Genomic DNA, 14,681 nt, shown 5'->3' with positions numbered 1-14,681 from the left:
CCCACAAAGGTCACAGCCATTTTTCAGCGTTAGCAACACTTCGATATTCTAGAGCAGGAAGAATGGATGGAACTTGTAGGTGTCTGCTGAGTTGAAGGATGACTCAGAGAGAAGACGAGGGTGGAACTTGAACTCTGAGTCAGTGTGCCAAATGGCACTATTCCCTATATAGTGCACTACTTTTGAACAGAGCCCTATTGCCTGTAGTGCACTACTTTTGAACAGAACCCTATTGCCTGTAGTGCACTACTTTTGACCAGAACCCTATTGCCTGTAGTGCACTACTTTTGAACAGAACCCTATGCGGGCCCTGGTCAAAGGTAGTGGACTATAACGAGAATAGAACGTCATTTGGGACGTTGCCTCTGAATGTAGAAGGTTGTGTAACATCAGTGTGTAAACCAGGGAAGAGAGTCGATCTGGGAATGTGGAACAAAACAGAGGGTCTTTGTCGCCATCTTGTGTTGAAGGATGGTCATGTACTCACCAACTATAACGTATAGATATATGTATTTTAGTACTACAAATTGTAATTTCCATCAAAGTCTGTGCTGATAAATATGCCACAGTAGCCTTCAATGTATATTTTAAAAGGGGATGAATACATACAGTACATGTAGCCACTTGGGACCTAATGCTTAGAGTTGTGTTCTAGGTCTACTGTGTTCTAGGTCTACTGTGTCATGACCTGGTGCTTAGGGTTGTGTTCTAGGTCTACTGTGTCATGGCCTGATGCTTAGAGTTGTGTTCTAGGTCTACTGTGTTCTAGGTCTACTATGTCATACTAGTCCAACGCTCTAACCACTAGGCTACCTGCCGCCCCATGCTGTGTAGCCTTGCTATGTTGTCTTCTTAGGTCTCGATGTTGTCGTCTCTCTTGCCGTGATGCATTTTGTCACCCACAAACTCCCCATCTGCAGAAGCAGAGAATGCCACACAGGGAATAGCACATCACTATTTCACTATAAGAATTGTATTTAGCATAGTTAAAAAAATAATCTCATTGTTAGTTCATTTATACAAATACACTTTTATATTTAATTACAAAAATTCTACAGATAAAACAAGTTCCCAGTGTATAATAAATGGAGTACCCCCCCCCCCCCCCCGGGGGTGTTGCCATGGCACTACACAGTTGATTCAAATAACCAACTAATCATCAAGCTTTGATTATTTGAATCAACTGTGTAGTGCCATGGCAACAACCAAAATACACACGCCTTGGGGTTCCCTGGAATTTGGGAAACACACACACCCCCACACAGCTGTAGGATGGAAAGGCCCCAGGTGTGTGATGTTTAACAGCATGTTCAGAGAGTGAAATCAGGACACGGTAACAGGATTTCCACTGACAGACACACACTTTCATTCAATCCTCTACACAGCACAGTGATCTGTCAAACTAACACATCTGTTTCCACGAAGCCCTGAAGGACCTCCACCTCACTTCTCTTGACAGAATGAAGCAAACTCCCTCTGCCACTTGAGAGATAAATAACCATTTGCATCTCTCTCCTTACCTAGAAGAGCAGACCCATGACTGGTTTTGGTTAGGTTTACATTGGTTTTGGTTAGCTGTACATTCACACGAACAGCTGATCACCTGAATAAATTGATTTAAAAATATTTTTGGGGAATAAAAAAAAGGAATGAGGTTTTATTGCTCACTTGGTTTAGGCTTTCATACACTGTAAGTCCCAAATGACACCCTGATTACTTATGTAATGCACTAGAAAAAGGGAGTAGTGTGCCATTTGTGATGCACACTTAAATAGATCTTCAGAAGGTTTGGCCCTGTACATTTTCAGTACGATACCCTTTCCAGACTATAAAAACCACCCATGGGTTCATTCATTTAATAAAGCCTAAATAACGTACAGTTACTGGAATCTGAGCCCTACTTCCTGCTGCCGTTGTCAGTTATCACATAGCCTGTAAACCCCACCGCTCTTTTACCAGCATCATATAGGCTGTAGCATAAATCACATTCTAGTAGCAAACGCTGAAGGCTGTGAACACAAGTTCACACCACAACACCCACACCACCTCTCTGATGTGAGCTCTAGAGCTACATCCGGTTCCGCGTCGGTTCCGCGGCGGCCCCAAAGGGAGGAAACATTGTGTCTAATCAAAAGGTTTGTTTCATGGCACCTTCTGAAAGAAGCTTTGGTTCTTCTGAGAGGATGTAATGTTGAGTTACTCCCAGACACACACACAAACATATTTCTAATACAATCATTTTGGGATCTAATGCATGTACATCTAGATATAAAAACAAAGTTGATAAAATGTAAAAATCAAATATCATACAATAAGGCACATAAAATGTCATTTGCATAAATAACCGGAACCAACAATCTGATATTTCTGTCGTTCCATCATTCTTGTCAGCATTAATCATAAAAACTCACAACATTCATCCAACCAATCGATTCATTGATTTTAAAATGTCTGCCCATAACCCCGTTGATTTGGCCCTTGCATCATAATTGGATTAGGCTAATGTCCATTTGGAGGTAAATTAAGAAGGTCGAGGGTCATTTGAAGGTAAATTAAGGGTCATTTGGAGGTAAATTAAGAAGGCTAATGTCCATTTGAAGGTAAATTAAGGGTCATTTGGAGGTAAATTAAGAAGGCTAATGTCCATTTGAAGGTAAATTAAGGGTCATTTGGAAGTAAATTAAGGGTCATTTGGAGGTAAATTAAGAAGGTTGAGGGTCATTTGGAGGTAAATTAAGAAGGTTGAGGGTCATTTGGAGGTAAATTAAGAAGGTTGAGGGTCATTTGGAGGTAAATTAAGAAGGTTTAGGGTCATTTGGAGGTAAATTAAGAAGGTTGAGGGTCATTTGGAGGTAAATTAAGAAGGTTGAGGGTCATTTGGAGGTAAATTAAGAAGGTTTAGGGTCATTTGGAGGTAAATTAAGAAGGTTGAGGGTCATTTGGAGGTAAATTAAGAAGGTTTAGGGTCATTTGGAGGTAAATTAAGGGTCATTTTGAGGTAAATTAAGAAGGTTTAGGGTCATTTGGAGGTAAATTAAGAAGGTTTAGGGTCATTTGGAGGTAAATTAAGAAGGCAAACTGGACACCTAGCTAAAGCAGAGAGCTGCACAAAACAAGATGCCCAAAACCTATAGGCTATTTCCAGGTGTGGTTTCAACAGTACTCGATGGGTATCCTGAATAGCTGACTGGATAGGCTGTGATGGAGGGAGTGGATAGCTTTATACTAAAGCTCGTCTCTCCAGCTCTATCAGGTTGGGGATCTGTCATTATGGAACATTGAGAAACATCTTAACAAGAAGGGATCGCACAGAACAAAATAGACCGCTTGTATTAGCTAAGGCAGAAGCATCTTTTAGAAACATTGCTACAAATCAAGTGATATCTTTTGATAACATTAATAGGAGTTTGAGCAGACTGGGGAGACAAAGACTATATTCTCCCCTGCAGCTCTGTTGGCATAGTCACTTTGGTGATACAATGAGAAGTGGATTAAACTCTGCAAGAGAGGAAAATAATAGAGCCAGGGTATTCAACTCTGACCCTACGAGGTCCAGACTACAACTGGTTTTCAGTTCTGCCTGATTATGAATTGCTCCCACCTGGTGTCCCAGGTCTAAAGCTTTCCCTGATTAGAGAGTAAGAAGGAACTAAATAAATGCAGTGGAACTGGCTTTGAGGTCCTGATTTGATTTTGAGGGTACTGGAGGAAGGAGAAAAGTGAGCTGAATCAAGAGTCTTTACAGGCAGGGGGGCCTGAGAGGCAGAGGGGCCTGAGAGGCAGAGGGGCCTGAGTCCATCTCCTCCAACAAACTCAAACTTGCTCCCCGTCATAGTCTCTCTCCAGTCTTTTCTCCTCACTCTCTCCATCCGTGTCCCTCCCTTAGTCCCCTCCTTCCGAAGTCCCAGTCACCAACCCATTTCACTACAACAGTACACACTTCTTGGCATTCTTTTTGGTAAGGGGATACAACACGGCCCGTACTGCCTCGCTGAACACTTCCCTGACCCCTTCCTGCGTCAGAGCAGAGCACTCCATGTACTTCACCGCTCCTATCTGCTTAGCCATGCTGTTCCCCTGCTGCTGTGTGGTGGGAGCTAAACCCTGCTCCTTCAGCTTCTTCACCGTCTCCCCATCACTCCTCAGGTCCCTCTTGGTCCCCACTAGGAGGATGGGCACGCTGGGGCAGTGGTGAGACACCTCCGGGTGCCACTTGTGGCGGACGTTGGCGTGGGAGGAAGGACTCCCGATGGAGAAACAGATGACGAAGACGTTGGATTGGGGGTAGGACAGAGTACGGAGGCGGTCGTACTCCTCTTGTCCGGCTGTGTCCCACAGGTTGAGGCTGATGCTGCGACCATCTACCGTCATCTGCGACACACACACACACACACACAGAGATGTAAAACCCAGCTGTAAAAAACACATACAGGCAGACGAACACACACACAGCGGAACACACAGACAGACGAACACACAGACAGACGAACACACAGACAGACGAACACACAGACAGAGGAAAACACAGGTGAACCTGGGCGCTGTAGTTGTCAAACACGGTGGGGATGTACTCCTCTGGGAAAGCATTGGTGGTGTAGGAGATGAGGAGGCATGTTTTACCCACAGCACCATCCCCCACCACTACACACTTCATGGTCTGCATTCTGCCTTCCTAAGAACACACGGGCTGCAGAACCTGGGGAGAGAGAGAAGTGCGGAGAGAGAGAGAGAGAAGTGCGGAGAGAGAGAGAGAAGTGAGGAGAAAGAGAGAGAGAGAGAGAGAGAAGTGAGGAGAAAGAGAGAGAGAGAGAGAGAAGTGAGGAGAGAGAGAGAGAGAGAGAAGTGAGGAGAGAGAGAGAGAGAGAGAGAAGTGAGGAGAGAGAGAGAGAGAGAGAAGTGAGGAGAGAGAGAGAGAGAGAGAGAGAGAGAGAAGTGAGGAGAGAGAGAGAGAGAGAGAGAAGTGAGGAGAGAGAGAGAGAGAGAGAGAAGTGAGGAGAGAGAGAGAGAGAGAGAGAAGTGAGGAGAGAGAGAGAGAGAAGTGAGGAGAGAGAGAGAGAAGTGAGGAGAGAGAGAGAGAAGTGAGGAGAGAGAGAGAGAGAGAGAGAGAGAGAGAGAGAGAGAGAGAGAGAGAGAGAAGTGAGGAGAGAGAGAGAGAGAGAAGTGAGGAGAGAGAGAGAGAGAGAGAAGTGAGGAGAGAGAGAGAAGTGAGGAGAGAGAGAGAAGTGAGGAGAGAGAGAGAAGTGAGGAGAGAGAGAGAAGTGAGGAGAGAGAGAGAAGTGAGGAGAGAGAGAGAAGTGAGGAGAGAGAGAGAGAGAGAGAGAGAACACAATTAGAACCAACCAAATAATGAGAAAATAAAAATATAATTACTTGACAAATTGGAGAAAGAAAACCCAAGAAAACTGAGCAAACTAGAATGCTATTTGGCCCTAAACAGAGAGTACATAGTGGCAGAATACCTGCCCACTGTGACTGGCCCTAAACAGAGAGTACATAGTGGCAGAATACCTGCCCACTGTGACTGACCCACAATTAAGGAAAGATTTGATTATGTACAGAGTCAGTGAGCATAGCCTCGCTATTGAGAGAGGCAGCCGTAGACAGACTGCTCAGATTGGCCGGGTGGCCAGCTCTAGGAAGAGTCTTGGTGGTTCCAATCTTCTTCCATTTAAGAATGATGGAGGCCACTGTGTCCTCAGGGACCTTCAATGCTGGAGAAATGTTTTGGTACCCTTCCCCAGATCTGTGCCTCGACACAATCCTGTCTCGGAGCGCTACGGACAAGTCCTTTGACCTCGGGGCTTGGTTTTTACTCTGAAATGCACTGTCAACTGTCAACTGTGGGACCCCATATTACCCCATCCCTGTCAACCATTTCAATTCCTCGTCAATCAGTGGTGCCTGAAAAGTTATTCATTAACAGCCTGAACAGTTCTTCTTCCAATTATTCATTAACAGGTGCATGTTTTTTTAATAGTTGGAAGAAGCAATTACATAAATTCATCAAGTGCAGTGTCTGGATGCTCCTCATTAATCACATCAGACCAACAACTATTTTTTAACATCATCTACATAAGAGTCACAGCAAGGAGGGGGGAGAGAGAGAGAGAGAGTGAAGGAGGGGGGGAGAGAGAGAGAGAGAATGAAGGAGGGGGGAGAGAGAGAGAGAGTGAAGGATGGGGGAGAGAGAGAGTGAAGGATGGGGGGGAGAGAGAGAGAGAGGAGGAGGGGGGAGAGAGAGAGAGAGAGAGTGAAGGAGGGGGGAGAGAGAGAGAGAGTGAAGGAGGGGGGGGAGAGAGAGAGAGAGAAGGAGGGGGGAGAGAGAGAGAGAGAGAAGGAGGGGGGGAGAGAGAGAGAAGGAGGGGGGAGAGAGAGAGAGTGGAGGGGGGGAGAGAGAGAGAGAGTGAAGGAGGGGGGAGAGAGAGAGAGAGAGTGAAGGAGGGGGGGAGAGAGAGAGAGAGTGAAGGAGGGGGGAGAGAGAGAGAGAGTGAAGGAGGGGGGAGAGAGAGAGAGAGTGAAGGAGGAGGGGAGAGAGAGAGTGAAGGAGGAGGGGAGAGAGAGAGTGAAGGATGGGGGGGAGAGAGAGAGTGAAGATGGGGGGGAGAGAGAGAGTGAAGGAGGGGGGAGAGAGAGAGAAGGGGGGAGAGAGAGAGAGAGAGAAGGAGGGGGAGAGAGAGAGAGAGAGAGAGAAGGAGGGGGGAGAGAGAGAGGGAAGGAGGGGGGAGAGAGAGAGGGAAGGAGGGGGGGAGAGAGAGAGAGAGTGAAGGAGGGGGGAGAGAGAGAGAGAGAAGGATGGGGGAGAGAGAGAGTGAAGGATGGGGGGGAGAGAGAGAGAGAGGAGGAGGGGGGAGAGAGAGAGAGAGAGAGTGAAGGAGGGGGGAGAGAGAGAGAGAGAGAGTGAAGGAGGGGGGAGAGAGAGAGAGAGAGTGAAGGAGGGGGGAGAGAGAGAGAGAGTGAAGGAGGGGGGAGAGAGAGAGAGAGAAGGAGGGGGGAGAGAGAGAGAGAGAGAAGGAGGGGGGGAGAGAGAGAGAAGGAGGGGGGAGAGAGAGAGTGGAGGGGGGGAGAGAGAGAGAGAGTGAAGGAGGGGGGGAGAGAGAGAGAGAGAGAGTGAAGGAGGGGGGGAGAGAGAGAGAGAGAGTGAAGGAGGGGGGAGAGAGAGAGAGAGTGAAGGAGGGGGGAGAGAGAGAGAGAGTGAAGGAGGGGGGAGAGAGAGAGAGAGTGAAGGAGGAGGGGAGAGAGAGAGTGAAGGATGGGGGGGAGAGAGAGAGTGAAGATGGGGGGGAGAGAGAGCGTGAAGGAGGGGGAGAGAGAGAGAGAGAGAAGGGGGGAGAGAGAGAGAGAGAGAAGGAGGGGGAGAGAGAGAGAGAGAGAGAGAAGGAGGGGGGAGAGAGAGAGGGAAGGAGGGGGGAGAGAGAGAGGGAAGGAGGGGGGGAGAGAGAGAGGGAAGGAGGGGGGGAGAGAGAGAGGGAAGGAGGGGGGAGAGAGAGAGAGAGGGAAGGAGGGGGGAGAGAGAGAGAGAGGGAAGGAGGGGGGAGAGAGAGAGAAGGAGGGGGGAGAGAGAGAGAAGGAGGGAGAGAGAGAGGAGGGGGGAGAGAGAGAGGAGGGGGGAGAGAGAGAGGAGGGGGGAGAGAGAGAGGAGGAGGGGAGAGAGAGAGAGAGAGGAGGGGGGAGAGAGAGAGATTCCCAAACCTTCCATAACAAAACTAACCCCTTCAGAAAGATGAACCTGGAGAAAAGTCCCCTAAGCAAGCTGGTCCTGGGGCTCTGTTCACGAACACAAACACACCCCACAGAGCCCCAGGACAGCAGCACAATTAGACCCAACCAAATCATGAGAAAACAAAAAGATAAATACTTGACACATTGGAAACAATCAACAAACAAACTGAGCAAATTATAATGCTATTTGGTCCTAAAGAGAGAGTACACAGTGGCAGAATACCTGACCACTGTAAGTGACCCCAAAAAATTAAGAAAGGCCTTGACTATGTACAGACTCAGTGAGCACAGCCTTGCTATTGACAGCACAGCCTTGCAATTGACAGCACAGCCTTGCTATTGACAGCACAGCCTTGCTATTGACAGCACAACCTTGCTATTGACAGCACAGCCTTGCTATTGACAGCACAGCCTTGCTATTGACAGCACAGCCTTGCTATTGAACAAGGTATCCGTCGGCTGAACTGGTTCTCTAGAGAAGACAGGCTATGTGAACACTGCCCACAAAATGAAGTGGAAACTGAAATCACTTCCTAACCTCCTGCCAAATGTATGACCATAATAGAGACACATATTTCCCTCAGATTACACAGACCACAGTGTGCCATCACAGCAGCAAGATTTGTGACCTGTTGCCACAAGAAAAGGGCAACCAGTGAAGAACAAACACCATCGTAAATCCATATTTATGTTAATTTATTTTCCCTTTTGTACTTAAGCTATTTGCACATCGTTACAACACTGCATATATACTATGACATTTGAAATGTCTCTATTCTTTCAGATCTTGTGGGAGTTACCGTTCACCTTTTATTGTTCATTTCCCTTTCGTTTATCAATTTCACTTGCTTTGGCAACGTTAACATATGTTGGAGAGAGAGGATAAAAGAGGGAGAGAGACGGAAGGAGGGGGGGAGAGAGAAGGAGAGAGAGGAAAGGAGGGGGGAGGAGAGGGAAGGAGAGAAAGGAAAGGAGAGAGAGAGGGAAGGAGGGGGGAGAGAGAGAGGGAAGGAGAGCAGTAGAGAGGGAAGGAGAGCAGGAGAGAGAGAGGGAAGGAGAGCAGGAAAGAGAGGAGAGAGGGAGGGAAGGAGAGAGAGAGGGAAAGAGGCGGAGAGAGAGAAGGAGGAGAGGGAAATAGGGAAGGAGAGATAGAGGGAAAGAGGGGGAGAGAGAGAGAAGGAGGGGAGAGAAATAGGGAAGGGGGGAGAGAAAGAGAGGGAAGGAGGGTTGAGAGAGAAAGGGAAGAGAGAGGAAAGGAGGGGGGAGAAAGAGAGGGAAGGAGGGGGGAGAAAGAGAGGGAAGGAGGGGGGAGAAAGAGAGGGAAGGAGGGAGGAGAAAGAGAGGGAAGGAGGGGGGAGAAAGAGAGGGGAGGGGGAGAGAGAAAGGGGGGAGAGAGGGAAGGAGGGCGAGGGGGAAAGGAGGGGGGAGAGAGAGGGAAAGAGGGTAAAAGAGAGGAGGGGGTGAGAGAGAGAGAAGGAGGGGAGAGAAATAGGGAAGGAGGGGGAGAGAGCGGAAAGGAGGGTGGGAGAGGTAAAAAGGAGGGGGAGAGAGCGGAAAGGAGGGGGAGAGAGCGGAAAGGAGGGGGAGAGAGCGGAAAGGAGGGGGAGAGAGCGGAAAGGAGGGGGAGAGAGAAAGGGAAGGATGGGGAGAGAGAAAGGGAAGGATGGGGAGAGAGAAAGGGAAGGAGGCGGAGAGAGAAAGGGAAGGAGGGGGAGAGAGAAAGGGAAGGATGGGGGAGAGAGAAAGGGAAGGAGGGGGGAGAGAGAGAAGGAAGGAGAGAGAGAAGGAGGGGGGAGAGAGAAGGAGGGGGAGAGGAAAGGAGGGGGGAGAAAGAGAGGGACAGAGGGGGAGAAAGAGAGTGACGGAGGGGGGAGAAAGAGAGGGACGGAGGGGGGAGAAAGAGAGGGAAGGAGGGGGGAGAAAGAGAGGGAAGGCGGTGGGAGAGAGAAAGGGAAGGAGGGGGAGAGAGAAAGGGAAGGAGGGGGAGAGAGAAAGGGAAGGAGGGGGAGAGAGAAAGGGAAGGATGGGGGAGAGAGAAAGGGAAGGATGGGGGAGAGAGAAAGGGAAGGAGGGGGGAGAGAGAAAGGGAAGGAGGGGGGAGAGAGAAAGGGAAGGAGGGGGGAGAGAGAAAGGGAAGGAGGGGGGAGAGAGAAAGGGAAGGAGGGGTGAGAGAGAAAGGGAAGGAGGGGGGAGAGAGAAAGGGAAGGAGGGGGGAGAGAGAGAAGGAAGGAGAGAGAGAAGGAGGGGGGAGAGAGAGAAGGAGGGGGGAGAGAGGAAAGGAGGGGGGAGAAAGAGAGGGGGAGAGGGGGAGAAAGAGAGGGACGGAGGGGGGAGAAAGAGAGGGACGGAGGGGGGAGAAAGAGAGGGACGGAGGGGGGAGAAAGAGAGGGACGGAGGGGGGAGAAAGAGAGGGACGGAGGGGGGAGAAAGAGAGGGACGGAGGGGGGAGAAAGAGAGGGACGGAGGGGGGAGAAAGAGAGGGACGGAGGGGGGAGAAAGAGAGGGACGGAGGGGGGAGAAAGAGACGGAAGGAGGGGAGAGAAAGAGAGTGAAGGAGGGGAGAGAGAGAGGGAAGGAGGGGAGAGAGAGAGAGGGAAGGAGGGGAGAGAGAGAGGGAAGTAGGGGAGAGAGAGAGGGAAGGAGGGGAGAGAGAGGGAAGGAGGGGAGAGAGAGAGGGAAGGAGGGGAGAGAGAGAGAGGGAAGGAGGGGAGAGAGAGAGGGAAGTAGGGGAGAGAGAGAGGGAAGGAGGGGAGAGAGAGAGGGAAGGAGGGGAGAGAGAGAGGGAAGGAGGGGAGAGAGAGAGGGAAGTAGGGGAGAGAGAGAGGGAAGGAGGGGAGAGAGAGGGAAGGAGGGGAGAGAGAGAGGGAAGGAGGGGAGAGAGAGAGGGAAGGAGGGGAGAGAGAGAGGGAAGGAGAGAGGGACGGAGGGGGGAGAGAGAATAAAGCAGTAGCAGCGCATTGACTGTTGTTTGTTTTGATTATTATTATTATTATTATTTAAATTATCAAATCAAATATTTTCTTATAATTAACAAGGTACTAGTTAAGTACAATGATTTAACTATGATAAAATGGAAAGCCTAAGGAAGTTAGACAACAATAATTTGGTATCCTAGGTCGTCAACTTTTGGGCGCACCCATACCAGCCAGCTAGATGGAACGCTAAGGACCTAACGTTAGCTAGCTAGCGTGCTAGCAAGCAAACATGTGGAGTTTCTCAAAGTTTAGACTTCCTAAAAACAATTAAAGCAGTTATTAGCCACAATAAGCACATTGTTAGTATACATATAGGTAAAACAATAGTTTGCAAGAATGATCTATATTTTAAAAAAAAGTGTTGTTTATCTTACCACCTCTCGACTAGAGCTCAACTTTTTAGCCGTGTACAGTCAATCACAACTTCATCCGGGGAACTTTCGGAAACGCCCAAAACGTACGACGTTGGTTATGGGATCATGGTAGTTGTAGTTTTTCTTCTTGTCTTACTTCAAGTTGTTAAGAGGTCATTCGGACGCTAGATGGCATTATAAACCATAACGCTCTAAAAATAATATGTTCCCCCAGAAAAGGACCTACCTCATTACCTTAAACATGCGTTAAATTAAACATATATTTGATTGTTTTATAATACCGGTATGCATAGTTCTCAAATGAACAATGACTAAAGCAACAGTATTCAGACCATGCTTAAATGTAAACACAAGTCAAGTCATTAGGTTATAATCACAGAATTAGATCATTTTATTCTGATTGATCAGTTTAAATTCAGGATTGGAGGGCTGCTGCTCACTGACTGCACGTGTTTATAAACCTGCTCTTTTAATCTCTTTCTCTCTTATGCACTTTGCACTGTTTTAACTTCCATTCATGTGTATTGTGTAACTACACAGAAAACAAAAATTGGAATGCAACATGTAAAGTGTTGGTCCCACGTTTCATGAGCTGAAATAAAAGTTTCCAGAAATGTTCCGTACACACCTGACTGCAGGCAAATGCTCACCTTCGATGGCCACTGGCACAGATGAATCCCGGTTTCAACTGTACCAGGCAGATGGCAGCGTGTAAGGCCCCATGGTGGGGCAATCGCATTTTATTGATGGCAATTTGAATGCACAGAGATACCGTGAGGTGATCCTGAGGCCCATTGTTGTGCCATTCATCCGCAGCCACCACCTCATGTTTCAGCATGATAATGCACTGGCCCATGTACACAATTCCTGGAAGCTGAACATTTCCAGGTTATTCCATGGCCTGCACACTCACCAGACATGTCGCCCATTGAGCATGTTTGGGATGCTCTGGATGGACGTGTACAGCAGCTTGTTTCAGTTCCTGCCAATATCCAGCAACTTCAAACAGCCATTGAAGATGAGTGGGACAACATTCCACAGGCCACAGTCAACAACCTGATCAACTCTATGCGAAAGAGATGTGACTAGCTGCATGAAGCAAATGGTCACACCAGATACTGGCTGGTTTTCTGATCCACACCCTTACCTTTTTTTAAAAGGTATCTGTGACCAACAGATGCATATCTGTCTTCCCAGTCTCATGTGAAATCCATAGATTAGGACCTAATTAATTTATTTAAACTGACTGATTTCCCTATTTGAACTGTAACTTCATAAAATCTTTGAAATTGTTGCATGCTGTGTTTTTATTTTAGTGTGTTTTCTGCAACCTTGAAAAAGAGATAAGAGGTAAATCTCAATGTGACCGTTTAAATAAAGGCTTAATACAATAATAAATTTGGTTAGGTGAAGGACAGGCCTAACCATTTTTTAAATGTGATCCCTTGACCAAGCGCGAAAACGATCTGTTTTCTTCTGATACCATCCACAGTGCTAATGATGACCATGTCTCAGCCGCCCTGTCTGCTTTCTTGAGGAGAACAGATACTAACATGCCTTCACTGGTTACGTTTAGGGTACACTGTCCAGTTCAGTTCATAAAATGTGTGATCCATGAATGTTTGTAGATAGTAACAGAGCGGTTGTAACTCTTCATCGCAAGCAGAAGAGGAATAGGAAAGGGGCGGACTGGGGACAGAAATGACCCCCGACATTTAACACACCAGTCCATTTCTGTCCTTGTGCCCCCCACGCCAGCTCATGTTAGACAGGCCCATCCCATCCAGCATTTCCTCAAAATGCCAGACGGCCAGTCTGCCCCTGCTGGCAGACTCATTGATGTCATCACATCTCCCATCGATACACTGATCCAGGTAAAGCAATGGGTGTGTCCCAAATGGCACCCTTTTCACTTTGTAGCACAGTAGCCTGGTCAATAGCAGTACACTATAAAGGGATTAGGGTGTAATTTGGTATGCAGAGAGGGGTTAAAAGGTCAGTGCTGACCAACCACCGGACAACACTGGAACGCAAAGAGGCACCAGTTTATTGCTCTGCCCTCCAAGGGGTTCTGGCATCAGCCACGTCACTGTGGCCTGTACACAGAGCTCTCCCACTGAACTCCTACACCCACACACACACCATTCTCACCCCTATTCTCCAAGGAGATCCCCTAGAATGCCTGCAGTGTCACCATGGCAATGGTTACAGGCCTGAGGGGGAGGCTGATTATGTCAAGACATGGAGAAGGAGTGAACCTGAGGAGCAGTGGAGAGAGGGAGGGAGAGAGGGAGGAGTGAACCTGAGGAGCAGTGGAGAGAGGGAGGGAGAGAGGGAGGAGTGAACCTGAGGAGCAGTGGAGAGAGGGAGGGAGAGAGGGAGGAGTGAACCTGAGGAGCAGTGGAGAGAGGGAGGGAGAGAGGGAGGAGTGAACCTGAGGAGCAGTGGAGAGAGGGAGGGAGAGAGGGAGGAGTGAACCTGAGGAGCAGTGGAGAGAGGGAGGGAGAGAGGGAGGAGTGAACCTGAGGAGCAGTGGAGAGAGGGAGGGAGAGAAGGAGTGAACCTGAGGAGCAGTGGAGAGAGGGAGAGAGGAGTGAACCTGAGGAGCAGTAGAGAGAGGGAGGGAGAGAAGGAGTGAACCTGAGGAGCAGTGGAGAGAGGGAGAGAGGAGTGAACCTGAGGAGCAGTGGAGAGAGGGAGAGAGGAGTGAACCTGAGGAGCAGTGGAGAGAGGGAGAGAGAGAGGAGTGAACCTGAGGAGCAGTGGAGAGAGGGAGAGAGAGAGGAGTGAACCTGAGGAGCAGTGGAGAGAGGGAGAGAGAGAGGAGTGAACCTGAGGAGCAGTGGAGAGAGGGAGAGAGAGAGGAGTGAACCTGAGGAGCAGTGGAGAGAGGGAGGGAGAGAGGAGTGAACCTGAGGAGCAGTGGAGAGAGGGAGAGAGAGAGGAGTGAACCTGAGGAGCAGTGGAGAGAGGGAGGGAGAGAGGGAGGAGTGAACCTGAGGAGCAGTGGAGAGAGGGAGGGAGAGAGGAGTGAACCTGAGGAGCAGTGGAGAGAGGGAGGGAGAGAGGAGTGAACCTGAGGAGCAGTGGAGAGAGGGAGGGAGAGAGGAGTGAACCTGAGGAGCAGTGGAGAGAGGGAGGGAGAGAGGAGTGAACCTGAGGAGCAGTGGAGAGAGGGAGGGAGAGAGGAGTGAACCTGAGGAGCAGTGGAGAGAGGGAGAGAGGAGTGAACCTGAGGAGCAGTGGAGAGAGGGAGAGAGAGGAGTGAACCTGAGGAGCAGTGGAGAGAGAGGAGTGAACCTGAGGAGCAGTGGAGAGAGGGAGAGAGGAGTAAACCTGAGGAGCAGTGGAGAGAGGGAGAGAGGAGTGAACCTGAGGAGCAGTGGAGAGAGGGAGGGAGAGAAGGAGTGAACCTGAGGAGCAGTGGAGAGAGGGAGGGAGAGAGGAGTGAACCTGAGGAGCAGTGGAGAGAGGGAGAGAGAGAGGAGTGAACCTGAGGAGCAGTGGAGAGAGGGAGAGAGGAGTGAACCTGAGGAGCAGTGGAGAGAGGGAGGGAGAGAAGGAGTGAACCTGAGGAGCAGTGGAGAGAGGGAGGGAGAGAGGAGTGAACCTG

The 14,681-nt window shown here is 49.1% G+C and overlaps 1 protein-coding gene across 1 annotated transcript; it reads right to left on the bottom strand.

Moving 5' to 3' along the window:
• Positions 1–1,010: 1,010 nt before the first annotated feature.
• On the bottom strand, positions 1,011–11,142 carry LOC139390678 (rho-related GTP-binding protein RhoG-like). The gene is made up of 4 exons (XM_071137966.1): positions 11,069–11,142; positions 4,535–4,696; positions 1,201–4,371; positions 1,011–1,127 (listed from the first exon to the last, which is right to left on the bottom strand). Exons 2-3 carry the CDS (start codon positions 4,661–4,663, stop codon positions 3,925–3,927), a joined length of 576 nt encoding a protein of 191 aa, XP_070994067.1. The 5' UTR covers positions 4,664–4,696; positions 11,069–11,142; the 3' UTR covers positions 1,011–1,127; positions 1,201–3,924.
• Positions 11,143–14,681: the final 3,539 nt, after the last annotated feature.

Source organism: Oncorhynchus clarkii, chromosome 31 (genome assembly GCF_045791955.1).
Source record: "Oncorhynchus clarkii lewisi isolate Uvic-CL-2024 chromosome 31, UVic_Ocla_1.0, whole genome shotgun sequence".
Lineage (NCBI taxonomy): Eukaryota > Metazoa > Chordata > Actinopteri > Salmoniformes > Salmonidae > Oncorhynchus > Oncorhynchus clarkii.
This window is presented reverse-complemented; position numbering and strand designations above follow the sequence as displayed.